This window comes from Aspergillus oryzae, chromosome 3 (genome assembly GCF_000184455.2).
Source record: "Aspergillus oryzae RIB40 DNA, chromosome 3".
NCBI classification, from domain to species: domain Eukaryota; kingdom Fungi; phylum Ascomycota; class Eurotiomycetes; order Eurotiales; family Aspergillaceae; genus Aspergillus; species Aspergillus oryzae.
In genome coordinates this window covers 3,947,314-3,973,136 of record NC_036437.1, presented here as the reverse complement: position 1 = coordinate 3,973,136, position 25,823 = coordinate 3,947,314, and the positions used below count along the sequence as shown (strand labels likewise).

Sequence of the window (25,823 nt, the reverse complement as noted above, 5' to 3'; positions counted from 1 at the left end):
AGACATGTATAAACAGATAAACGTTATTCTATAAGTAGTTGTGCTAGGACTTACCCCTTTACCAATAAAAAAGTGCAAACTTACCAGCATGTTCCAGAATATCACCAGTGCTACTAATACTAAAGGTGATACTACACTCATGAAGTACAAAGCCAGAGATTTTGGCAAGTAGTTGTGAAGATTTATATCTGCGTTCGTGATGAGAATGGGGCTTCGGAAGGTGTTATAGTCACAGCTATGGTGCTCAACTGGATCTGGGATCCAATCGCATGCAAGCAAACGTTGAACATTCACTTTTGTTCGCTTTCAAACCCCTGTCGATCGACTACAAGAGTAGAGTAAGCCGATAGGTACTCGTAGTATACAGAGGAGCTCTAATATCTACTAAATTTGAGGCGGGAAACGCTCCGGGGTTATGCAAAAGATAATAACACACAGACCTATTCAGATAGGTACAGAAATTGTAGCCATTACCTATGGATATTTATCTCTATTATCCTTTACAGAACCTGAAAGATAGATTCTGGGCATGGAATCATTCCATATGCCTCTTATATGGGGGAATCCCGCTGTGAGAGCAAACTACTCGTCTGGATGAAATCGTACGATAAAAAGTCAACCAACTGTTTTCATTAAGTTGTGCAAGCAGGTAATAAGATGGATTCAATATAGATAGTTTAGAAAAATCATCCAGACCACAGGTATTCAGAGACGAGATACTAAGCCAGCCTCGAGAATTTAGTACTGCTGGACAATGGGATTATACTCTTGAGCAGCCCTTATATTTGTTTGCTATTTCGAATTATGTTCAGCAAAGAAGATCTAGACCCATGTCACTGACATGCTTGGCAACATTGGCTCCAGCCAGCCCTCGACTACGCTTAATTTTCTAGACTAACACGCCGGAATTGCCGGAGCGCCGCCAACGAACCATTCGCTCAGCCCCGCGAACAAGTCCAATCAAAATCAGATTTGTTACTCTTCAACGTCCTGTCAAGTTCTGCACGAGCGACACTAGTGATTAAACTACCTCGCAGGTCTCATCTTTCAGCTGGTCAAACTACGTTCGAGAGCCACCATGCCTGTTTGAGTACTGCTTCGAGTACCTTCAGTGCCCAATGTACCCCGCCTTGCTGTGGGTTGTCAAACCTCTCAGCTTGCCATCCAGCCAACTATTCTGTGTCTATACCTTAGTCGGAAAGGTAGCAGAGCTGTTCCCTGCATGCTCGGATCACATTTGACTTAGCTCTTGCTTTAAAATGGAGCCAGACAGTTCCCTACCACTCTTTTCTTGCTTGTCACCCGGACTGTTCTCATTGATGTCTTGGGTTTAGATTCCCTTGGTTCTTAGATCCTAAGCTACATGGAGCAGATTTTATGTAAGAATATTTGAGAAACTCACGTGCTCCTTGACGGAAACATGGGCATGGGATGGAAGGGGGCACCATGACAGTGTGTTCGCGCTCGGGGAGGCCCGAAGAGGCTCGTGCGGTCTGGAACTCATGAAGAACAAGTGGCTGTGTCTAAATCTAGAATGGATGATAGCGTCGCATTGCCAAGGAGGCTAATGCAGTCATCATTCACACATTACGGCTCCCAGCAGTATCCTTAGCCTGATTCGAGGGGCTATGGTTCGTATGAGTATATATGTTTGAAAGCCACGGCGAGCTGAGCGACCTTATCACCACGCGGGCTACAACGTCGATATTAAGGAGGCGCCTATGGCTGGCTGATGATGGTCTTCAGAACAGTTGGACATTGTCCGTGGAGACCGCTGACTGGGTATGTTTCATGCGGCCGGAATGGCCGCAAAGGGAACAAGAGAAAACATGCTTGCATTCTCTAGAATCCCTCCTGCCTGGCGTATGGTGGTGAGCCGATTAGAATCCATGTCGAGTAGGCTGGGGATGGATGGAACGCCACGGCCATGGCAGACAAACGCCAAGAGCGCATTGTCTTCTTTCTATTTCCTTAGAGGCCTGGCATGATCGATTTCCGCGCTCTGTAGATGATGGTAGCCGTGGGTATATATTGCTACCTCTACCCGCACAAGGAGATCAAACATCCAACAACACTCGCAAACCTCAATTCTAAAGTGCAACTTCCTCTACAATCACGAAGATGCAGCTGCCAGTCTCATTGGGCCTGCTCACTGTGCTGATTTCTTCAGTTACAGCGAGATACTATGACTGGGGTGAATATCATCCAAAGGCCTACTGCACCGCCCATATTTACTATTGTGGAAAGACCCTTCTGACTGTCGGTACGTACTTGAGCTAGTTGAAGATTCCTTTCCTCACAAATTTTATATCTGGTTCTGGCATACCTGTCTTACAAATAACCAGGAAACTACAGGGATCAGATAAAGGACGTTTTACGTAGCGAGGGATATCCGCTAGACGATTGGCACATCAACAACGTTCTCCTCTACTGTCGGAAGGGGACGTCAGACGAACTTGGTTTTGAGAGAATGCCTAAATATCAATGCTATGATGGGGGTGATGGTAGAAGCGACTATGTTGATGACGTTGGACCAGTAAGTTCCCCCTACTCTCTCACCCTTTTGGGCTTGCAGCGCTTAAAATGTGACAGTGAAATGAGATTCTCCACGTGGTTGGTTGAGTTGTCGGGTAAGACATTGAATATCTTAATGCTATGGTGGTTTGGTTTCATCCGTTTCGCCTTGGTCCGGGTTTTCCCCTTATTACAATGTTGATTAGGTTTCCCCGTACTCTAGCTCGAATGGGAAGGCGTCAGTTCAAGTTGAACAGACCGTAATTGATGTAGTAAACTAGATATAGAATCCAAAGTACATACTGAATAAATGCAGAGAGATAGTTCCTACCTATGTAGACCTTGGGGATTGGATAGCTTATAAGATGGTCAGCAGTTGAGAGTTAATAGCTACTACATAGATAGTAGAAAGATGGGTGAAGGAGTATTTTTATTGATGAACTAGAAATAGAAAAATAAATTAGGCCCTGAAGATGGCATTTGAAGAAAAACACTCCCCTGTTTATCAAGGAAGGTAAGCAGCCCTGAACATCCCAAGGATAGGGATTCCTATACTACCCAGCTATCTTCCCTGAAAACTCAGCACAACACTTAATAGTTTCTCATAAGATTCATGGCAGTCTTAACGTCCTCGAGAGTGTCTTCAAGGAAGTAGACAAGACAATCAAGATTATTATAGCCAGTGTTAAGGGCTGAGAGAAGGTGAAGTGCGTTGTCAGCCAAAGAATATACTGCGGTTATGTACAGATATTCTGAGGTGAGTCGCTATCTTGGAAGGGGAAGATAAGAATCTAGTGCAATTAAATCAACTTGGCAGAGTCTCAGACAATGGTATTAAGAGACTGAGGATAAGGACGCCTTGTGGGTTTATGGCTACCACTTGATTAAAGTAAGTATAGCTTTATGTTTCTCTTGCGTGTTAGCACCTGCCCTCCCGCTGTATAGGTCTCGTGTCACGCTGTGTCTTTCATCGTCATCATAATAGGCTTTAGTTGTAAAATAATTTGCCATAGGCACCTTAAGTCTGATTGATCCTCACAATTAACAGCGATTAAGAAATTTCTGGTGTCAGGAAAGGCTGTAATGGGATGGTCGGAAAGGCTTTTATCAGACATCCAAATAGGAAGTCAAAATCCACCTGAGTTATTAGGTAGATGAAAGAATTATTCCACCAACCAAATTAATAAATATTTACACTCTGTAACTATCTTCGTCCGACAGCCAGATCAGCCAAGATAGCATAAGTTGGGGTAGGCCTTGACCGTGGAGCCAACAGCAAACGCCTGGTTTGTTTACTGTCTTTGATTAATAAACACACCGAAAAAGACTGGGGACAGCGTATATCAAATCATTTAATTTTACAGTCGGCCCTTTAAGATACATATGTAGGTTACTTGTACGCTTATCTATAAAGTGGTACCGTGCGTTCTCAATACCTACACAGCTTTGTGCTGTGTGCCTTTCAAACTTGGTCAATTCTACGTACTCATTATTTATCTAATTCTCTCCTTGGGGATTCTATGACTCTGTAGTAAACAGCTCTTTACTCGAATGCAAACCAAGCGCATAGCATAGCCAAATATGAAGGATTAGACTAAAAACACTTCGATATTGAATCTCATCCACGAATAATCGGTGGTCTCCGTATAGTCATCATATCGGGACAGATATTACTTGCAGTATAATTGACAAATGCTTTGATCTTCTTTACCCTCACCATGTTGTCGAACTAGCTTTGCGGGAGGTACAAGAAGGATTCAAACTTTCTGCAGATAACTTTTTTTCTCTGATCCCTCGCGAAGCACCTCATACAGAGTCATTTACGAGTCGACCTTCTTGGCAACCTTGTAACCATTTTTGCGGTCATCTCCAAGAAAGCCGATGATGAAAAATTCTATTCATCAGGTTAGAATTCCTGTCAGATGATAATACGGAGTTGTTCTTACCAGCAAGGCTTAACTTCTGGTCCCCAGTCACCTCCGCCTCTTTAAACCTGGCTTCAAGTTTCTTGAAAGTTTCCTCATCATTAGGTCTCCATTGTTGGCATAGTTCTTGCAAGGTAATGTGTCCTGAAGGTGCGGTCAGCTTCGAATGTTGTATTTTCACTGTCATATTTATATCTTACCGTCACGGTCGAAGTCCTAGACAAATTCGTCGGATTTAGTAAGTTTGAACAGCCCCAGCGTTGTTTATGACAAGGGTTGAACATACCGCCTTATAGAAATCAGCGAGAAAGTCTCGAATAACGTTCGAAGAGTAGTATGTATTCTGTGATCTGTGTCAGTTGATTTGTTTGAATAACCAGTAAATCCATGACTCTTAAATAAATTCTAACCTGCGGATCCCGGTGCAGTAACTCGTCCAAACAAGCCCGCTTGGTCTTGTCGATTCCTTCCTGGTTTTTGAGCTCCTTCAGCGCCGCCTCTCTCCCAGCGTAGTAGCCCTCGTTGTAGCCGTTCTTATTGCCAATCTCGTACCACGACATGACAATGACTGTAGATTCCTGAAAAGATTCTAGGACAAAGGATATGCTTGAAAGGTGAGGAAAGAAGCGATGGCTTATGATGAGGTATGGCTGTTTTGAGAAATGAGAAATTTCCATTCACCTGAACGAGACTCTGCTTAAATATTCGTTCTCTTGAGCTCGGACACTCGCAGTATGTCCCTCTCAAGTGGATGCTCTGTGGAAAGAGTTGCCATTGTGGGAAATAGCGTGCAGTTGCCCTCTCGGTCTGAACAACTGCATGTCTGCCTGAAGCGGAAAGGTATGATTGGTACAATCCAAGTGCAACCCTCCCTGCAAGATTTTGGTCACATACACCACACACCACACAATTTTAGGATCGACATTGCGATTTCCAGTAGGGAAATGGAGAAATTTTTTCCTCCCTAGACTGTCTCTAGTCTAGAAATAGCGACCTCCAAATGGCCCCTATCCTGTTTTACAATGTAAAAGGGATGTCATGAAGAACGGGAAAGGCTTCTACCATGCTCTCCAAGTTACTGAGAGGGGCAACACCTTAAAGTTTAAAGTGGATGCGTCAATAGTAAGACTTGGAGATATGTGACAAGGCTATAGGAGGAATCGAGTATGATTCGGCCACGTAATGTATAAAAGGGCTGTATATGATGAAGCAAAGCACTATAAAAATCGGGAAAGATAGCAATTTAGTGTGGAGTTGGACCAAGTGAAGATAGTGGGGTAAAGCTCAGCGCAACGTGTTCAGCTGAGAATTGCAGCAGTACTGGGAATTCTAGAACTACATTAGCTGCCATACCATTAACTTCAACGATGACCCTTTTAGAAAAGCTTAGATTGAATCGAGTATAATTCGGCCACGTAATGTATAAAAGAGCTGTATGTGATAAAGTAAAGCACTATAAAAATCAGGAAAGATAGCAATTTAGTGTGGAGTTGGACTAAGTAAAGATAGTGGGGTAAAGCTCAGCGCAATGTGTTCAGCTGAGAATTGCAGCAGTGTTCGAGATTCTAGAACTGCATTAGCTGCCATACTATCAAGGTCAACGATGACCCTGTCGGAAAAGCTCGGGTTGAATCGAGTTCCACGTTGAGCACTTTGCTAACTGAAAATTCTGAGACTTGTGTTCAAATGGAAGTTTGGAAACTGAGTCTCATGATTACCTGAAATGCTAGCTACAGGATGCAAAGCGGTGGAGCTATGCACCATGCGTGGGTGTCTAACCGCTCGTTGGATTTCTCATCAACCAAGGCAGACGTCTAACAGTGGTTTAATTGCCTGCCAAACCTCGCTTCATCAGATCCTCGCTACATGCACTGTGGTGGACCATGCTACCCGTCACATCTATGTGACCACCGAAGCACACCGACGCGAAATCTAGTGTTGAGACTATGCACTAGCTCACCAGAGTGAGTGAGCAGGCTTCCATCTCCGGCACTCTCCTGAACCCAGCAGTGGAAAATAGTTGTTGTGGAGAAATGAGTAGTTCTATCAGACACTGCGTAATTTTGTGGCACTGTATGCCATAAGCAGAACATCTAGATAAGGCGCGCTTAGGGGCAGGGGCTGATGCAGTAGATAAAACCCTCACTGCCTGTATAGTTTCATCGGCTTGTTTTCCGCGTATCGTCTCCTTCGAGTACGTCGTCCCAAAGTTGCTCAAGCCTGGTATGTGTCCCCTTCGCGAATCATTCTTGGAAAAGGATAACCTCAAGCCAGAGATACGAAATTATGAGGTTTTTAAAACGGACATTCTCACTCCTGCCGATTTTGTCGAAATATGCTAAGGCTATGATGATGTCCACTACCGTGAGGATTGGGACAAAGTGGTATACCTCCCAGGCGACCATCCTTCATACACGCTCGTTTATAAGACGATACGACGGATATGTGCCCAGCAGCAAGAGATCATAGAGGCGGGAAGGGATTCGACTATGATAAATCTCACTTTTCGGCGGCTCTCTAACTTAAGGGAACTGGTGTTCGTATTTCGTCAAATACAGGGCGACGAGCACTGGGAGGGGGATTACCAAGAACTGAGGGATATGACAGAGCAGAAGTCATATGAGTACCATATCCAGATAGCGCTGGCTGCTCTAAAGGGTCGCGGCGTTCCTCTCCAGGAGATTCAGCTCACCTACCTCACACTTCCCGAGGATCCTCCGTCAGGAAGCCCACTTTAGAGCTCTTTGACGATTCTTCTCACTAAGCTAGTAAGGCACGCCCCGGGCCTACGGCTTGTCAAAAGTGACTTGGCTTTATTGTCTGGCGTAAGTCTGAACTTACGTGAGCTGGATTTGCGCTCAATCTGTACAGAACTGGTCTTTGTAGAGAGCTTTCTACAAAGCAACGCTAAGTCCCTACGCTCTCTCTATATTCATAATATCGAAGTCACTGAGCGAAACAGGCAAGGTACTACCAAATTAACTCCGGCACATGTTCGTGACATGATCGATGTGACAGTCGAAAGAGAAAAAGAGGCTTGACAAACTCTCATGTTCACTCTCATTGCAGGAGGGATGGAAATTGTTCTTTAATCATGGCGGACTTGTTTCTGCCCCAAAACGCCAGACAGGAAACGGAATGCTTTTATAGAAAGGTCGGAACCCGTTGTTACTGCGGTTGAATTCGCTCGATACGTGACCTAAGTGCTTGCTTATAGCCTTTCTGTCATTCTATAATATTTATTCTGGACTGCCATCAAGTTCTCTAGTGTTGCTGTTTATGTACATCCTAGGTAATGGAATCTAACGAACCAAGCTTCTACTCCCTCAAATGTGGGACAGCTCTTCAGTGCCTGCTTTTGTATAACATGAATGTCTGCTATCGCTGCCCTCTTATTGGTTTATCAAGTTCTCGCTTAAACTTGGCGCGAGAAGCCCAAGTGTATAAAGCCGTAGCATCCCTACTGTAGAGGATGATTTACGCCATGTTGTCGTTTCTAAGTGACTATGCCCGGCTCTTGCTCTAGAAGCCGAAAACAGTGATAGAGCAAAAGCATCTTGAAAGCGAGCCCTTTCATGAACATAGTCATGATCATCATCCGAAAATAAGTGTTTAAGAAGAAGATTAAGGTCTGTTGCTGTAATATAGAATTTTTCTCTGTGCTTTGATTCGAGTCCATACTTTGGTGTCAGTATATTGTGGATATACTTAAAGAATAGATAAGTAAATATTTAAATATTAGAAAGGGAGTACGATGTTTCTAATATATATTATAGATATTACTCTTGATAGCCGTAAAAATAACTCTAGAGGTTTTCCTCTCCCATTCAGCAATAAAACAGGATAAATTACAGTCCACACTATATTAAGAGGGCACATACCCTTCACATAGACAGATAAAGCTCTTAGAAAAGAGTTTTAAGATCTGGCTGGGAGGATCAGGCTCCAGCTTTAAGAAATACCTATCTTCAGGTTCGTTTTGGGTCATCATCCATCTAGACTTTAAATCAGGAATGTCTCTTAGATACAGTAGTAGAATATTTTGATTACTTACGTTTTCTAATTTTTAACAGCTCTGCTGTATCTTTCATGGGTAGCTGGAGCTCTCTTTCTGTGATATATTTTATTCTCTTTCTTTTTTGCATCTTGCTGGTACTCTTTGGTAAAACCACCTAATTCACCAAGCTTACAAAGCTCATCAACCTTTCTCTGCCTTTTCTCTTCGGATAATGAGGATTTATCACGTGACATGGTTGATCTCCGTATAGGATCACACATTAAACTGTTTCTTGAAAACGAGTATCTTGAAGGGGGAAAAAACTGAAGGACGACCAGGTCGAGCGCCCCTATTTAACTTCGCAAAAAATCTTAGGGGGATGTCTAGCGCACCCACTAGCTCACTCACTGGCTCACCCAGCTCACCCAGCTCACCCAGCTCACCCGCGCTCTCAACAACATCACCCACACTCACCCTACAACCTAGCGGCGCTCAACCAAAAGCAGCAACCTCCAAAGGGCACATATTCCAGTCGGCCGCGTTCAACAGGTGGCTTAAGTACGGTTGAGCGGACGGGAAGCCCTGCTCTCCACACCCTATGGTCGTATGTACTGAGCTCGTCTCAGGTTAGAGTCTATACAATGATGAAGATGACTAGGCGATCTTCATTCCATAGTCTTAGGGATTCCTTTGAAAGGCTGAGTTGACTTACAGAATAGGATACTACATAGCTGGTAAGCGCTGGGCTGGCTGTACAATTTATAGGCTCGGCCATGGCGATATATATCTATCGAGCTGGCGATATGCGGCATTACTACCTAGCTATCTTGGCCTAAGCTTAGCCTATATTAGACCGTCTTACATAGAGATAAACACAAATAGGGAAAACAGAGGCTATCAGTTAAATATGGGATCTGCAGAAATGACTATCTTATGTATCAATCTTTTCATTGTAAGATATTCTTTACAGCAGCTTTTCAAAAGCCTTTTACTTGACGACATCTATAAGGTTATTCCCGCAGGGATCTGCAGATATGTGATAACTCAGCATTAGACTGTGTTTAGAGACTTCGAACATTGATATGAACTATATGCTCTTTTAACACCATTTATAAACCTCACTGATAATATACAATGTCTATACAAGTCTATCTAAATCTATTGAACGGGGATACAAAAGGAAGATGAAGTAAGATACCCAACGAACCAACAACACAAAACAACAAGAAAGCAAAACTAGAAACAAAATATCTGATCCGTCATCTTCCCCACAGCGCCAGGTGCCTGAAATCCAGCAGCAGTCAAAGCCTTCTTCGAAGCATTCACCATACCTGGTGGACCACAAAGCATAATCTTTGTATCAGGAGCCGGTCCAGGTAGCTTCGCAGCCATAACCTCCGGCGTTACATAGCCGTTACCATACGCCCAGTTCTTTGGGGGGTGATCGAGCATGTACCAGAGCTTAAAGTTCTTTGGATACTTCCGAGCAAACGCTTCCAGTTCACTTCGCAACAGGATGTCTTCCTCGGTTCGATTGGCATAGATCAGGCTAACTTCCGTAGTATCGGTATCGTCTTCACAGATTGCCCGAATAAGTTGATACATGGGCGTAATCCCGGTTCCACCGGCAATCATTCCGATCTTTTTGCAAAGACCACTGTGGTATTTCATTGCGCCTTTAGGACCGCGGAATTGTACCTTGTCGCCCACTTTCAGGTTTGCAAGGTATTGGCCCGTGAGGATACCGTCCGGGTAGCATTTGATGACCAGTTCCAAGCGACCCAAATCCAGGTTATTCGATGTTGGTGTGTATGATCTCGAAACAGCGGCGCCGTTGACATTGGCTTTAATGGCAACATGCTGGCCGATAGGAAGACCAATGACGTCCCGTGGACCGGGGAGTTCGAAGACGAAACGATATACGTTTGGTGCTAACTGGTCTTTCCGGATAAGAGGGAGGTTCTTGTAATCCTTCGGCTCAAGGAAGCCCTTGGCAAGGTGAGGGTTCTGCTTCTTCAAACCGCGGGATTTTATACGCGAGGGATATCGCATAAACCCGGACTCAATCCGGGTGAATTTGGAGAGCTTCGACCCGACTACACCGCCGATCGCTGCACAAAGTATGGTGGCGGCGACGAAGCCACTCGAGAATCCCCCGCGTAGAACACCCCCAGATGGCACATGGATCTCAGGTAACCTGTTCAGTGACAACTTTGGAATTTTGGACAGCACTTCACGAAGAGCCGAATTGCTGCGCGAGGATATGTAGAGCAAGAGCGCACTTCCCAGAGATCCTGAAGCAAGGACAACTGTTTTAATGGCGGATGTAGACTTGTTGTTGCTATTGGTCTCTGCCTTGGCGGGAGTTTGCTGAACCAAACGCACTGTCTTAGGTTTCTTGAATTCTTGAGCGTCTTTCAGGGTGCCAAGCAGGTATGTCCCCAATATTTCATCCGCGTCTTCCGAGTGTCCGACATCTTCGTATGCAGCTGTCGCATCGGTTCCGGCAACATCAACTAGGACGTCCGCGCCTCCGGGGTGATCCCGTACGTATTTTGTTATGTCGTAGACTTGTGCGTGTTAAACATATGCTGTTTATGAAGTGTGATTTGATCTCTTACCTTTTCCATGAATGGCTACCCACAGGTCATCTTTGCTTTTGTGGGCTGCCACGTCCTGCAAAGTAAATTCCTGCATATTCGCTATTGGCGCAATGCCGGCTTAATGATAAACGAGCAACAAACAAGGTGAAGAGTATAGTAGGCAATTTCAGGTCTTTTAACCTGAGCGCAAGCAATGTAGATAGTTAAACATTCGAACAACCTTAGTAAATCTGGACCATGAACAAAGACCTTTATACTAAGTCTCGACTTACCAAGAATAACATTTCCAATTCAATGCTTATCTACCGTCTTACTTTGATTGGAAGGTATGCACTGCATAGTAGAGCCATTATGCCTCATTTCCGCAGCCAGCCCTAAGTGGGTCTTTCCGAGGTAACGCAACCTCGGCAACCCGTCTCCACTCAACGCCACGGGATACTGACACAGGATATTCGGCATTCCGAATCAATGCCGAAACAAGCCTTGCTTAGTGGGACTTGTCTTAGACCGCTAAAACGATCTGCACTGCATTAGTAGCGTGGCTCTATTCCGCGGCTTTTGGGACTTTTTAGGAGGGCTTACTTAGCAGTGATAGCAGTGGCACTGCGACTGTTTCCGTGGCCCGAAGATGGAATTCCACGGCAGGAAGCAGGTTAATGCCGCACCACTCGCCGATTTGGTGGCTTTTTCTCGGGCCGGAGTCCGATACTGCTGTCACCATGTGTTTGATCTGTACTATGAAAGCGTTTCCTTGATTATCAAAGTTAGTGGGATCGGCCCCGGGATGCCGAATCTTGTACAAATACAGGGATGCTCGCCTGCTTTAGTTGTGGCTCATTCACTTGGATATTCCATACATCTCTAATTGAATACATTACTATTGTGTTACAACAGACTCGCATCTACTCTTTCTATCATACATCACAATGCAGTTAACCTGGCAACCACCCCAGAATTACCGCAGCCGCCCGGTTGTCGTTCTCGGTGCGGGCGTACTTGGACGTCGCATAGGTATGCAACTTAACCAAAATGCGAGTACATCCAAGCACTAACGTTTCATTTTCCAAACAGGATGCATCTGGGCCTCCGCCGGCTACGAAGTCCGCATCCGCGACCCAAGCGAACAACAACGCGCCGACGGCCTAGCATACATCGAAGAGAACGTCGATTCATACGCACAGAAAACAGGCCAAAAGCCCGGGAAATACTCCGCACACCAAGATATGGAAGATGCCGTCTCAAACGCCTGGCTAGTCATCGAAGCTGTTCCCGAGAAGCTTGAGCTGAAGATCGCCACATTCGCCGAACTGGAGGCCCTCGCGCCGGAGGATTGTATCCTCGCATCGAATTCATCCTCGTACAAATCGTCGGAGATGATCGAGAAAGTGTCCGACGCGACTAAGGCCCGCATCCTCAATATGCATTATTATATGCCCCCGGGTTGCATGATTGTTGAACTTATGACGGATGGATATACGGATGAGGGCGTCTTCCCGTTTATGGTTGAGAGGTCAAAGGAGGCTGCTACCTTGCCTTATGTGGCGAGGAAACAGTCTACTGGGTTTATCTTTAATAGGCTGTGGGCTGCTGTTAAGAGGGAGGTTTTGACCATCTTGGCCGAGGGGGTTTCTGTCCCTGAGGAGATTGATTCTATGTGGACTGAGATGTTTATTAAGCCGCGGAATTTGCCGTGTAAGACTATGGATCGTGAGTTGGTTCCGGTTTTCTGGGTTTGGAGCATTACTGATGTTTGTCCTTGCAGAGGTTGGTTTGGATACCGTTGCTTTTATTGAAGGTCATTATGTTCAGGAGCGCGGACTCTCGCCAGAGAAGACCGTTGACTTCCTGAAGCGGAACTATCTGGATGACGGCAAGCTGGGTAATAAGTCTCCTAAGGGTGGTCTTTACTCTCCGGTCGAAGACAAGAAAGATATCGTGGACGACAAGACCACAGCGCCGGAATTATTGGTTCTGGACATTGGACTCTCCGCCGCCAACCCTACCACCACATCGGGTGAGGTACTGAAACTGTCCTCAGATGGAAAGATCCAGAAAGTCCTTGTACCGAATCAGTCTCTACCTGATGGCATTGCCGTGGACACTACAACCAGCCGGATGTTCTGGACTTGCATGGGCGTACCCGGCAAGGATGATGGCGCAGTCTATTCCGCCAACCTGGACGGCAGTAGTATCCAGACGGTAGTCCCTCAAGGCAGAGTCAACACTCCGAAACAAATAACGATCGATGCCGAGGCGCAGAAGGTCTACTTCTGCGACCGTGAAGGATGCCGCGTCTGGCGCTGTGGTTATGATGGATCCGATCTCGAGGCTGTGGTCGACAGAAGTGACTCGAAGGATGCGAAAGACAATGCAGTTTCCGACTGGTGTGTTGGTATCACTGTAGCTCCTGGCCTGGGCAAGTTCTACTGGACACAGAAGGGCCTTCAAAGAGCGGAAAGGGTCGCATCTTCTGTGCCAATATCGCCACCCCTGAGGGACAGTCGGGAGCCTCAAGAGACGATATTCAGCTGGTGCTGGGTGACCTCCCGGAGCCGATTGATCTCGAGCTGGATGAGAAGTCTAACACACTCTACTGGACGGATCGCGGTGAGGTTCCGCTGGGTAACGCGCTGTTCAAGGCACAGCTGGATGAGTCTGGTCTTCCGGTACCGATCAAATCTGATAAGAAGTACGAGATGTTGACAAAGCATTTGAAGGAAGCGATTGGCCTGAAGCTGGACCTCGGTAACGGTCACATCTATCTTACCGATCTCGGCGGCAACATTTATCGCTGCAACTTGGATGGGAGTCATAAGGAGAAGATCCATTCAGATGACTACCGGGCTTTCACGGGAATTGCCCTTCTGTGATTATGTAGAGTTTGTCCTTGTCTGTATATAGAGCTTAGAGATTTGTCTTGTCAATAGATTTGCGTTTATCTAATTAGAATGAACATTGTTACGATTAGAATGGCCATTATAGCGTATATGATACACGACAACTTCGTCTTGCAACGTAATTCTATTTACATCCAACTAAATGTCTCCCAGAAATTATAGGTAGACGCCTCATCCATAAGTGCTCCAATGACATCGTCGCTGATCACCATGGACGCGGCTGGGTCATCAAGAGGAGCATCCTGCAGGATAGGATACTCAGGGGCCGCTGTCCCTGGCTTGGATGGTTGAACCATATAGTCAGGGAAGACTTGACGTATAGCTCCGAGGAAGATGCCTCGAAATATGGAGGCAGATGGATATGTGTGCTGCATCTGCTCTAAGATCATCATACACAATTCCAGCTTGTTAAGGCCCAGTCGCCGAATAAAACCATCGGACGACTTGCAGTTGAGGAGATGAACTTGCATAGCTGGTACCAGTAATGGAGGTCTACATGAAAATCAGTGGTAAGATTCATTAGTAGGAGGAGAGACAAGGAACGTACGTCATTGGACCGCCGAATTCTAGCAGCTTTTCACGAGCCAGGTTATCGACAATAGAATTCGTTTGTAGGGCAGCGGCGTCCATTTTGTTTCGTATTTGACTTCGCCACGCCTGTTGCTGGGCCACTGGTAGCCCTTCTGGCACCTTGGTGATATAAGGGCGATAGAATGTAATGAGTAAAGCTCTGTCATGATTAGAAGTTCACTCGAATATGCGGGTCAGACCAATACGAACTGGTAGTGCAACTGTAGATGATACATATAAAAAGTGGCCAGGCGACTTCGGTCTGCGTCGGAGTTGTCCGGGAATTGAAATAGTAGGATTTCTGTCTCGGTTGCTTCTACCTGCTGAAGCGATGGGTGAGGCCCAAGAGGCCGGTAGCTTAAACTGAGGACGTCACCTAGGAGTTTGCTCAAATGAATCATCGTCACCCAACAGTCCGCCAATCGTGGCAAATCGGTTGGAATGTAAGCACTGGCCACTGCTTCTGGTAATCCGGTCATGTCGCTCAGCATGTCGACGGAAGATGGCATTACTGTGTCGCAGTCACGCAGGTCGATCCTGAGGGGTCTGCCCATTGTAAGACTCAGCCAACGATCTCGAAAAAAGCAACTCCACCAAAGACGACGCCACAGACGCTGCTGCCTTTCGGGGATTGAGGAATCCGACCAGGCCGAAGATGGGCAGCGATGTAAACCCATGATCTGGCAAAGACTAATTGCGGTGCCAGTCCAATACCACGGTTTCATATGCAGATCTACCTCTGAGTGGTAGAATCCCAGAAGAAGAGCCGATTGTAATAGAACAGTGTTGTCTGTTTCGCCACTGATATGATGCATACACTGGAGGTTTACCACTCAAGTTAGTCAAATCAATAATGATGTACTCAATGAAAGTACAACCAGCGGAATACTTACCGTGGCACGAGAGTACATATCGTATTTCATTGCCTTTCTTGATGAGTAGCCCTCCTGCTTCCATGTATCGGTGGATATATACTACAATCAGCATTAGTAGAATGGCTTATTGAGCCAAGAGGTTTGGTATACATTTGCTGCAACAAAAAACATGCTCCATAGCAACAGGAGGTTACATTGATTACTTTCCCCACTGGGATAAGAGCTGAGCACTGAGGTCGCATCAACAACTGGTACGATAGGATGCACGTGATGGAAATATGCGCGGAGAAGCTCGTCGCACGTATCACTCCGAGGTAGGTTAAAGACGCCTTTATACTGAAGGTATTCGCGGTCCTCAGCAGACAGCGGAATCGATCTTTTAGGTTGAAGCAAGATATGCCGTTGAACAGGTTGTTGTGGTGGCGAGCATAAGTCCAGTACACTTCCGAAGCCCGGAGACTCGCCTGCTCAAAAGTCAGTTATGTCAACGTTTGGGGTATCCCAAGTCCTTAAGCACAAACCAGTATAAAATGGCGCCTGGCCCGCTCTCCTGTTTCTCCCTAGGGCGGCAGTTGCAATCTCTGCCCCAGTGCGTTCCTCATCGAGACTTCTGTTCTCTTCTGGCGAAGTATTGACATCATTGGTACCCCCTACTGACCTGGGGCGCTCTATCTGTGGGGTAATTGGTGCAATGGTGAACGTATCTGTTGAAGCAGAAGGCCGGGGTGGCATCGACCTGCGAGACCCCTCCGCAATCCGAGGGCTGTTCTCCGGACCATTTTGGCGTATATGAGGTACAACTTGACGGATCCGAGGTCTAATCACGTTCAGCTCATTGTACCTACTTACAAGGTCGTGGGTATTCTAAGCATGGCGTGGCGTTCAAAGCTTACGTTGTTTGCGCTTTTCCTTGCGGGATAATACACTCGGTACCGTCTTGCGTACAACCAATACATGGTACGCCAGTAACCGTAAAGCTGCAGCGCACTTTACGCTGGCGGCAGTGCTGACATGCAACTGCAGATCGATGGCGACGTGCCGACATGATGGACTGGTTATCTTTGCGATAAAGTAATATGAACGGGGTTGCCGAGAATCTGGGGAAGAGCGTCTATTTCGTACGGACTACCTCGGAATCGTTCTCATGGAACATTCCGGGTGGTAATACCCCATTTTCCGATTGGTGGATGAGGACTCCGTGCCCCACACCTTCGTCCAATCACCAAGCCCTAAGTTATATATATGCATCTCAATGCTTTAAAAGACCTTTGGGATACCACTTAGTATGCCGTGCTCATCAATTCACTGAAATTACGGGCATTTTGCATTGTAAACATGCAGTAAACAGGCATATAATCTTCCATTTCTATCACTAAAGGCGCAATCTATGAGACTTTGCGGTCCCTAATCATCAAATATGAGCATAACATACCCAATCCAAAACAAATATCGTCTAATGTATCCGCCTTAGATGATTCTGTAAATTATCATTCCTGTTGAACGTCTTCCGGCAAGTCACCACGGGGCAATGATATGAGCGCGGCGAAACATGAATTCTAAATATATGCCGCTTCAAATCTTCCTTGCGCTTGAAGACACCAGTATAGGCACATCCCGCCCATTCGCAGCGATATGTCCTAGGGTACTCGCTGTCAGTGCTAGAGCATATAATTTCGTATAACTTGGTATATACTGGAATCAATAAAAAAAGTCAAGTACTTACTTGCGCTCAATCATTTTATGTCCCCTACAGAGACTTCGATTACGGGCAGACCTGTCATTTCCAATTATGATTGGAAAATCTCGTATTTGTTCATGCAAACCTAGGACTTCCACCCTATAGGTGGTATGGGTGCCCTGGTTGGAAATAGTCTGTGTGCTATTGCACCCCAGAGCGTTGGTAGGGTGACCCGATGTAGTCAAGAGGATTGGGTCAACATAGGAGGTCACAGCGAGCTCCGGACTAGTTTGACTATATGATGCTCCATCAGGATTGAGGAAATAATTGTTTGCGATAAGTTTTGTTGGGGTGGGAGTTTGCTCTGCATTCTCATATCCGGCTGTGTCAAATGGTATAGTGACTTGATGATATTCCATATCCTGATTGACTGAGTCCTCTTCTAAATGAAAGAGAGTGGGCTCACTCAAGTTGTGCTTCTCATGGGACCACATCTTCAGGATACTTGAGAAGGTACTCCAATGATAAAGAAACAGTACATTCAGGGACCAAAATATAGAAGACCTCGGAGGTGAACGGATACTGCCATGTCGAAGGTCAATCGGGTCATACTTATAGAACGATTGCCACTCAAGTCCCTTGACCTCGAGCCTCGATCAATCATAAACCTTACTCGAGGATTCTTCATCTCGCGCGGATGAAGCAGTGGGCTAGGATTCTCGGAGCACTTCAAGGCCTGTTATTGGAGAGGCTAATGTAGGCCGTTCAGGGCAGCCAATGGTAGTGAAATGCTAGAGGTCTCCTACTCTAGTGTCTGTTATCGAGTAACCTCATCGCTCAACGTCCTTCATGAATTCAAGGTCGATACAGTATCATACCAACCCGCACTCAACCACAGTAATAATGCACATGCTGGTATAGATAGTTGCACAAGCCATGGATCTCGGAATTGTCGTTAGTTTACTATCACTACTCTGCTCTGAGTTTCTCCGATTTATATGTTCAAGGCTAGATGCACCATAGATCATTCTACTTCGCTCTATACGTACAACGCGAGCGATTTTCTAATCTAGGGCCCTGAATTTGAGATTTCAAAGACCTCCCCGACACACAAAGCAAATGCGGAACTTGCTGCAGGTCAAGTAGTAATAAGACCGAGACCCATATGCGGTATAGAGACTATATCTGGAAGCGGGAAATAACTCTCACATATACCATAGTCTAAATCAGTGTAAGCCCCAATCATAACCACAGATTACATATAATCGTCCTGCAGGTGATATCGCGGACTAAAAGGACGTCTACTCAAAACACAGCCACCCTCTTCTAAAATTTGCTAACTAGCTTATCCGAACTAAAGCAGTGTAACCCGGATGCGCTCTGTCTCTAATGCTCGCCTCATTATTATATGATCTAGGGATTCCGCTTTCTCAGCCCCACTGTTCTTCTGACCCCAAAGAGCCCATGTTTTCACCGGCGCATATTCATATTGCTAGTAGCTAATTGTGTGTGCCTCGTTCTCCCTGACCTTTAACCCTTTAGCAAACATGTAGAGGCCCTTGCCCTTTCATGTCTGTATCATACCAATTGCTAACCCACCCGAAAAGGCTCGTTTTACTTTGGTTTGAATAGAAAGAGGCGTGATATAATCCATTACCAGGATTCCAGCTAAAGTCGATCTCAAGAATGACCTCGCATGCACTCCAATCCACAGCCCTAGAGCATGCTAATAGTGAACCATAGTTCAAGGGTTGCAACTGAAAGACAATACACTGATCTCGACATCCCTTCAAAGACAAGGAAGCCTTTACCTAATATGCGTGTCAAGTCACAAAAGGAATTGTACAGATGCAGGCACACTCGGGGGCAGCACCTCAGTACCCGGAATTGAGGGCAGTGATTCCAAACGTGAACGAGTAGGAAAGGAAACCGGCAAGCTTGTGGCACTTTCTGCGCTCAAGTCTTGAGCGTGTCACAGTAATAGCCTGGCTTATTACGTGCTTAGTGTTACTAACCCCCGTAAACGTTGCAGTGGCTTAGGCTCACCGCTGAGCAACAGCCTTGCCCAGCCTTAGGAGCTTGCTTACCACGGTTCTGGTTTGTCTATCAACTCTGCAGTGAGACATGTTGCGGCAAAGTGTAGTACTAAGTGGGAAAGACTTTCCTGTTTCGATCGTTAATTGACGTCCAGCATCCCATAGCATGCACTACCAAGGCTAAAGACCATAGCGTAAGGAGGACAGCATATTCAGTCACATACACTATTATTCGTGAGCCATTTAAGCGCTACTTCGTTTTGTACACAGGATACAAGTGTCAAATCAGCGGTTGCTTCTTAGCTGAGATTGTCGTTGTTGGATGACATTGCTCCAACGTTTCACAAGGCAAAGTCGGGATGCCACCCACATCCTTTCGAATTATCTTCGATTTCCTCTAGAAGGTGAATATTGATTCAGGTCATGGGTAATGTCACATACGAAGTATTAATACGATTTCTTATAATGTAAGGGTGGGAATGGTTGAGTTGAATGAACGAAGAACGCAGTTGTTGATATAAAGGGGGCATGCTGCGTATCAACCCCAGTTTGTATCAATGTAGATTGCATGTCATCCGCTTGAATGTCTTGCACACCAGACCCGTTGTATGTACATGATTCTTCGATATGTTACACTCATCTTCTATACACAGTAAACTCAAGGATCAAGAAAGCCACATACATCACCAGGAACAGAGCGCCTACGGCACGATCTGCGCGGACAAAGACCGCCAGAAAGAGCATCACGGATGAGATCCAGGTAAAAAGGAGTTCGAAGAGCAGGACGTGGTCACTTTTATCCGCTGAGAGCCCAGCAAGAGCAATAACACCGGCGCACAGAGTAAGAAGGAAAATATTGCTTCCTGCTGTGCTGGCTACCACAATGCCACTGTGTCCACGAGAGCCGCTGATGATGGCAACCATCTTTTCCGGCAACGTAGTAGCGAATGACACCACTGTGAGGCCGACAACAGTCCCAGAGAGATGAAAACAATCTGCAATTACCGATGCACTGCGTGACAACAGATAACCAGAGATGGTGAGCGTTAACAGGCCCATGACGAGTTGGGAGATATGATAGAAAAGTGAGCGTGGAGCGCTCTTCTTAGCAACAAGGGCCTCTTCATGTGTAAGAAGAGGAGATGTTTCCGACTCATCTTGCACTCTACTGTCTTGTGGTCTGGACGTGGAATAAGAATGCTCATCATCGCTGGCATCATCATCGCTGTCGCTGTCGCTGTCAGATGCTTCTGGAGGTTCCATCGCTCCTTTATGAATTGCATAGCAAGTACATATGATATACATTAGAAAGATGGCCACTAGTACGCCACCAGTGATTTTGTTCAACATGTTGAAGTAAGTCAGGATGTAGAAAGCGGTTGTGATCGATAGAAGCAACGCTGTATATACCTTGGCACTCTGATCGAAAGCTATCGGCCCAGGGTGGAGTAAAAGGCCAAGGGAAAAGGCGCCTAGGATATTCGAGATGGTGGAGCCCATCACATTCCCTAGTGCAAGTGGCGACTGCTTTTGCAGGACTGCCGCAACGACTACGGCAAGCTGTAGCCAATACAGTGTTAGGGACTTAGGAACAAAAGAATATCCCACCGTATATATATATATATATATACATACCTCCTCATATTCAGCACCGGCAGTCAGTACAGCAATAAGGGTCTGGGACACTCCCAGACGCTGGCCGATAATGACGGTGTGGTCAATGAACTTATCAGCGCCATAATCCAGCATGAATACTCCAGCAACAAACACCGCTGCATTGAATAGTAATTTATCCCAGTCCATGGCGCCTGCAGCCTATTTTCTTCGTCTGTCGTCGCGGTTGAGGGGACTACGAGGTGGGTTCGAGATTTGCCTGGTTGGATTCCGTAGAAGGAAAGGATCTGATTCTATTTAATTTAGTAAGGAAAAGGTTCTGACTCAGCATCGCGAGAGTGAAGATCAAGATTGTAGCTTCAGTGAGACATTTCTCCTTGTGTATGTAGACTAGAAATATATTCTATACTTGCAGGTTGGTTCAATTGAGTTACAAGATGCAATTGTATCGACCGATACTCTACGGCAAAGTCCAACTTTCCACGTAGTGGTTGTCCCTCTTCACCTTAAGGAAACCACAGTTACCAATCCGCGTCATTTTCAGCTCCATCCTGCTAGAAAAACCTTCCATCTTTTCAATACCTACATCCTCCTTCATCGCTTCGCCACACCCAAAGCCAGACCCGACACGCGTGTGTGCAGGCTACCAATAGAAATTCAAAAAGCCGAGGCAAGAACAGCTACTGCATGTCCCCTCGAGAATACCGTGCGCAGATCACTCTTACTCTGCGCCCACGACATAAACCCGCGTAGGTATAGCATCTTCAAGTTGATCCTTTCCCCTAGATAATTGTACCGCCCCGAGGGGACGGCTTTTAGACGAATTCTGACAGATTCCGGCAGCGAATTGATCATAACATCTGTCATTCTAGTCAACCCCATAGTGGCTCGACGCTCATCGACAGTGAACCCCGTATCAGAGAGGGCGTCCGCGCTTGATATTACCAGTCGTATAGTACGACTTTTGACTCCTTCCCCTGCATGGACTGACGGATACGCACAGCCTGTTTGGGCTTGGTAAGGTGTCACGATAGTAACGTTGTTGGCGGGATATCTGCTGTGCTTTTCGTTCGCCATGAGTAGGCGACGCATATGCAGACGATGAGCATCATTGTAGCGTAATTTTGGCACATCATCAAGATACAGCTTGAACCTTCAACTAGAATCCATACCGAGACTTGCTAGACGGGTGGCCAGGCACCAAATTCGACATTCTCAACAGAAGGAGCGGCAACACTCACAACGATATTGCCCAGGTCTATATCTTCTTTCCTGTCAAGGCTGTATACCTCTCTCCTAGCGTCAAGGAACCGAGGACTGACTATGACATTGGTGGATTCGTGGCTCTGTAACATCTGCCCATACGTTCTACAATTTGACCAAATAGCATATACTGGGCGGTAGCGGAATTGTTCGGTGAGTCTAATCACCGGGTGGTTCATCCTCATGAGGCGTGAGGAGTGCGGGATAGATATCTGTTCAGCGAATTCAATGTATTGATTTTGTTTTGAAATGAGATCACTGTTGGTCTAAGCTGTTTCTCATCATCACAACTGATGACTCCGTAACTCGATCTCCATGGAGTAGCTCCGTCAGTGGTATCCACGCACTGGTTTCGCACTCCTTAGTGTCTTCATCTCTGGTAACAATGATCCCCTGCGCGTTCAGGCCAAAGTTGGAAGCGATCATACAGTCACCGACATTATTATTCGTGGAGACAAGTACTTGTGAGTTTTGAATCGCCCTTTGGGAGGCCTTTTTGAAAGCTAGAAGTGCCTTACTTTTGTCCTCAGTCGGAAAATCACGGAATGACATGGTTCGTAAAAGCTCAATATAACGACGAACCTTGGCCAACATGTTGACTTCTTCTCCCTCTGGACCTAATTTCCCCGATTCGAGGGCATAGAGCAATTTCGCCCTTGACCGAGCAAGGTAAACCCCGGGTTGTTGCCAACGTGAATGACACGAGCCTCGAGCGACTTCCCAGTGAGTCCATGTGATTTTGTAAAGCTCGCCTCTTTCACGGATCTCACAAGCCCAGTCATCAACAGTCGGGCCTCTGTTGAAAAGCTCTGGGGTAAAAGCTCCCCTCCTGGCCATGGATTTGCAGTTGGCGCATGCTCCGCCGAATGCGCCTCGTACCTGGCGACATTCAAGAAGTAAATCCTTAGATCCCCCGCTGCTGTCATACATGCCATATCGGGAAGCTCCCTGCCCGGCTTTGGGTCTTTGGTAGCCTTTTTACCTGGCAATGTCGATATCAAGATCTGTTGAGGCGCAAATCCTCTTCTTAGGGACCTCAGACGTAGTGTAGCAGCAAAAAACGCAGGCGTTGCCCGACGTTGACAGAAAATTGACTCCAGGAATATAGAAAAGCGAGCTCAATGATTATGACTGGAGTTTGAGGATGGAAGGAATGGAAATGGGATGAGTAGGAAAGAAAGAAAGGAAGAGGGGGGAAGAAGACAATTAAAAATGGAAGGGGAGTGAAAAGGGAATAGGGTACTGGATAGTGAAATGGGCGACTGAGCAACAGAATCTTGATTTAAGGCAGAGACATATCTAAGTGACAAAGAGCTTCACAGTAGGCGTGAATGAGATCCGCTGCAAGTCGGAAGTTGACTGGAGATCATTCATTTAATACATGGATAAAAGCTAAGAAGTCTAGGGCCCGTGTAATAGTGGAAATCATTCTCCGGGAAGACACAAGGTTTGGAGCCGATAGACCTGTACTACAGAAACGTCCTCGCAGAGAACCAATTTTCACAGACGTATGTGCTTCTAGCATGGATAGCGCTGGTCATCTTCCTGGGCGAGCTATTGCAAAACCATATTATCATTATTCTGGTCCACATAGCCTCATATTTACCGAGACATCCCAGTGAATCAAGTCCATCGTGGGTACTTATAGTAGTCGACATTGGTGAAGGATTAGTCCACGGAACAAACAATGTTTTAGGACAACTTCTGAAGCCTCTCTCTCAATAGATCTCCCAGCATGGCACAGTCCTTTTCACCCAGATCGGCCAGTTTGATGGCCTTCTCTGCCCATCGCCGGCAATCGTCACTTTCAGAAAGTATGTAGAGATCCACCGCTCGATTAAATGCCACCGTTGCCATCCACTGAATCTCATCGCTTGGGTAACGCAAGACCGTACCACATAGGTCACAAGCTAAATCCAAAGCCTGATCAATGGCCGACTCAGCAAGGTAGTATTCTTGTGCATCTAAGGAGAGTTGGAAGAAAGTATGGATGTAGCGTGGAAGAACGGCCCGGGCTGCTGCGGCTTCTAGGTACGGGGATGCGGTAGTGCGGAGGACAAATATAATTTTCTTAAAAAAGTATAATCTGTTAGCACATGTATCATAGCTGATTTTCAAGAAAAATTGATTTCTGATGAATAAATACCTCGACAGCCTTGATGATATATGTTACCGAAGCTGCGCAACGGAGGACACAATCCAAAAATATAGAGCAGAGTTCATCGTCCATTATGCTTTTCGACTCGCCAATTATGGAAGGCACATTGTCCCACTGATTGAAGAATATAGCGCATTCGAGATCAATTGACAAGATCCTTCGATACTCTTTCAGCCATTCACTGTGTTGTTCCCTTGTATTCTCAATTTGTGGTCGACTCCGAATGTAAGTTCGGCAGTGCTGGGCAATTTTTTGGACATTTTCATAGTGTTGTTGCTACTTTCCATTAACCTCTAAATAATACTACTTGGTAAATAGAATCAAACAAGCCTTCAAAAAGGGCTCTACCTCCTTGCGAGCCTCTGTTATGATGCTGAAAATCTTGATACTGTCGCAGTGTAGATAGTGTTGCCAAAGACCGGACTGCTTCTCGCAAGTCATGGTCTTCCTCTGTAAGTCTGTGAACTGGGAACCCAACGTCAGAAATTCACAAATAGCATAAGCAAGTGGCACTAACATACATGCATCGACAGGTCCAGTAGCTGTACCACTAGCCGGTAATCACACGAGCGTGCTTGCACAGCGATGTTGTAGCTCCTCCGCGAAATCCACTCAAGTTCAACAGTCGAAAACACAGTATTTTGTTCATTTCTGTGTGCTAATTTCCAGGTTAGATACTAAGCATTAAGTACTGTGGCGCTCTGATTCAGGACGTACCTGCTTCGAATACACGTATAACCTGAGCTAAAAGCTCATCATCCTCTTTCACCTTTCCCGTTTTCCCTAATTGTGCTGAGAAGAGACAACCTGCAGCTATGAAGAGACTTGCAATGTACTTTGCTTCCAGGAAGCCATCATTTAGATTATCTATTACGTGCTGGAGACATCCGGCTGCCAACAAGGTTTGCCCAGATCGAAGGGCTTCTGCTGCACATGGCAAGAGGTATGTTCTGCCAGTTGCACCCACCTGACAGAGAGAATCGAGATAAAAGTGCCCTTGTCATAGTTAGGCACTGTATATACAGAAAACATCAACTGCCTACCTTGACTGAAGTCTCTGTTATTCAACGCCGCTTTATATATCAAGTAGAGCGCTGAAGGGCATTTCCTATACTCATCTGCCATATTGTCAAACAACTCGTACGCCGCGCACACATTTGATTTATCCGATGCACAAGCTATATATTTTCTACTCCCTGTTAGACCACCGATGAGTCAGATCAACCATTACTCACCTGATAAATATCGTTTTATTTTCCGAGGAAAGTTGAAACATCGCTTCTTCGAGTACGAAGGAGCACCAGTGTTCTGCAACGTGGAGATTGCCTTCGGATGATACTACATCGATGTATTTCCATATGAGCTGTAACCCGTGTCAGTACCTTGGGCCCCATAGCACATGAATTCATTACAATCAGGCAAGCATTTGTTACATCCTCACTCAAGAGGCCTCGACCGCACTTAGCTACCCTTTTCATCGTATCACACAAAATACCGATACTGTTCTGGATGGGGAGACGACTATTTGTCAACGTCCAGACCAAGAGAATGAATATCCGCTCAGTCCACTCTTGCTGATCGGAAGCAGCAAGCTTTCCCACTAGAAGCTGCTGCAGTCCTTGCACATAGAAACTGGTCCTGCTTTCAATCAGTCTGAAGCGGCATATATTAGCGGTTACTCACTCGTGATCCC

General features: G+C 46.0%; 8 protein-coding genes across 8 annotated transcripts; 3 read left to right on the top strand and 5 right to left on the bottom strand.

Annotated features, from left to right (window-relative positions):
* Window positions 1-2,121: 2,121 nt before the first annotated feature.
* AO090026000408 (uncharacterized protein) lies at window positions 2,122-2,795 on the top strand (the record flags this gene model as incomplete). Its single annotated transcript, XM_023236079.1, has 3 exons — window positions 2,122-2,263; window positions 2,346-2,536; window positions 2,721-2,795. The coding sequence occupies 3 exons, from the start codon at window positions 2,122-2,124 to the stop codon at window positions 2,793-2,795; spliced, it is 408 nt and encodes a 135-aa protein (XP_023091022.1).
* Window positions 2,796-4,415: 1,620 nt separating this feature from the next.
* AO090026000409 (uncharacterized protein) lies at window positions 4,416-4,999 on the bottom strand (the record flags this gene model as incomplete). The annotated part of the gene is made up of 4 exons (XM_023236078.1): window positions 4,416-4,429; window positions 4,461-4,599; window positions 4,726-4,782; window positions 4,850-4,999. The coding sequence occupies 4 exons, from the start codon at window positions 4,997-4,999 to the stop codon at window positions 4,416-4,418; spliced, it is 360 nt and encodes a 119-aa protein (XP_023091023.1).
* Window positions 5,000-9,672: 4,673 nt separating this feature from the next.
* Window positions 9,673-11,066, bottom strand: AO090026000410 (cytochrome b5 reductase family protein; the record flags this gene model as incomplete). The annotated part of the gene is made up of 2 exons (XM_023236077.1): window positions 9,673-10,497; window positions 11,058-11,066. The coding sequence occupies 2 exons, from the start codon at window positions 11,064-11,066 to the stop codon at window positions 9,673-9,675; spliced, it is 834 nt and encodes a 277-aa protein (XP_023091024.1).
* Window positions 11,067-11,965: 899 nt separating this feature from the next.
* On the top strand, window positions 11,966-13,909 carry AO090026000411 (putative 3-hydroxyacyl-CoA dehydrogenase; the record flags this gene model as incomplete). Its single annotated transcript, XM_023236076.1, has 4 exons — window positions 11,966-12,074; window positions 12,111-12,746; window positions 12,802-13,423; window positions 13,444-13,909. 4 exons carry the CDS (start codon window positions 11,966-11,968, stop codon window positions 13,907-13,909), a joined length of 1,833 nt encoding a protein of 610 aa, XP_023091025.1.
* A 155-nt stretch (window positions 13,910-14,064) lies between these two features.
* AO090026000412 (fungal specific transcription factor domain-containing protein) lies at window positions 14,065-14,997 on the bottom strand (the record flags this gene model as incomplete). Its single annotated transcript, XM_001821817.3, has 3 exons — window positions 14,065-14,428; window positions 14,484-14,666; window positions 14,717-14,997. The coding sequence occupies 3 exons, from the start codon at window positions 14,995-14,997 to the stop codon at window positions 14,065-14,067; spliced, it is 828 nt and encodes a 275-aa protein (XP_001821869.3).
* A 4,734-nt stretch (window positions 14,998-19,731) lies between these two features.
* On the bottom strand, window positions 19,732-20,898 carry AO090026000414 (sodium:calcium antiporter; the record flags this gene model as incomplete). Its single annotated transcript, XM_001821818.1, has 2 exons — window positions 19,732-20,655; window positions 20,731-20,898. The coding sequence occupies 2 exons, from the start codon at window positions 20,896-20,898 to the stop codon at window positions 19,732-19,734; spliced, it is 1,092 nt and encodes a 363-aa protein (XP_001821870.1).
* A 1,329-nt stretch (window positions 20,899-22,227) lies between these two features.
* AO090026000415 (uncharacterized protein) lies at window positions 22,228-22,902 on the bottom strand (the record flags this gene model as incomplete). Its single annotated transcript, XM_001821819.3, has 1 exon — window positions 22,228-22,902. One exon carries the CDS (start codon window positions 22,900-22,902, stop codon window positions 22,228-22,230), a length of 675 nt encoding a protein of 224 aa, XP_001821871.3.
* Window positions 22,903-23,707: 805 nt separating this feature from the next.
* On the top strand, window positions 23,708-25,466 carry AO090026000416 (uncharacterized protein; the record flags this gene model as incomplete). The annotated part of the gene is made up of 7 exons (XM_023236074.1): window positions 23,708-23,786; window positions 23,875-24,003; window positions 24,305-24,355; window positions 24,533-24,582; window positions 24,725-24,783; window positions 24,882-25,073; window positions 25,334-25,466. 7 exons carry the CDS (start codon window positions 23,708-23,710, stop codon window positions 25,464-25,466), a joined length of 693 nt encoding a protein of 230 aa, XP_023091026.1.
* Window positions 25,467-25,823: the final 357 nt, after the last annotated feature.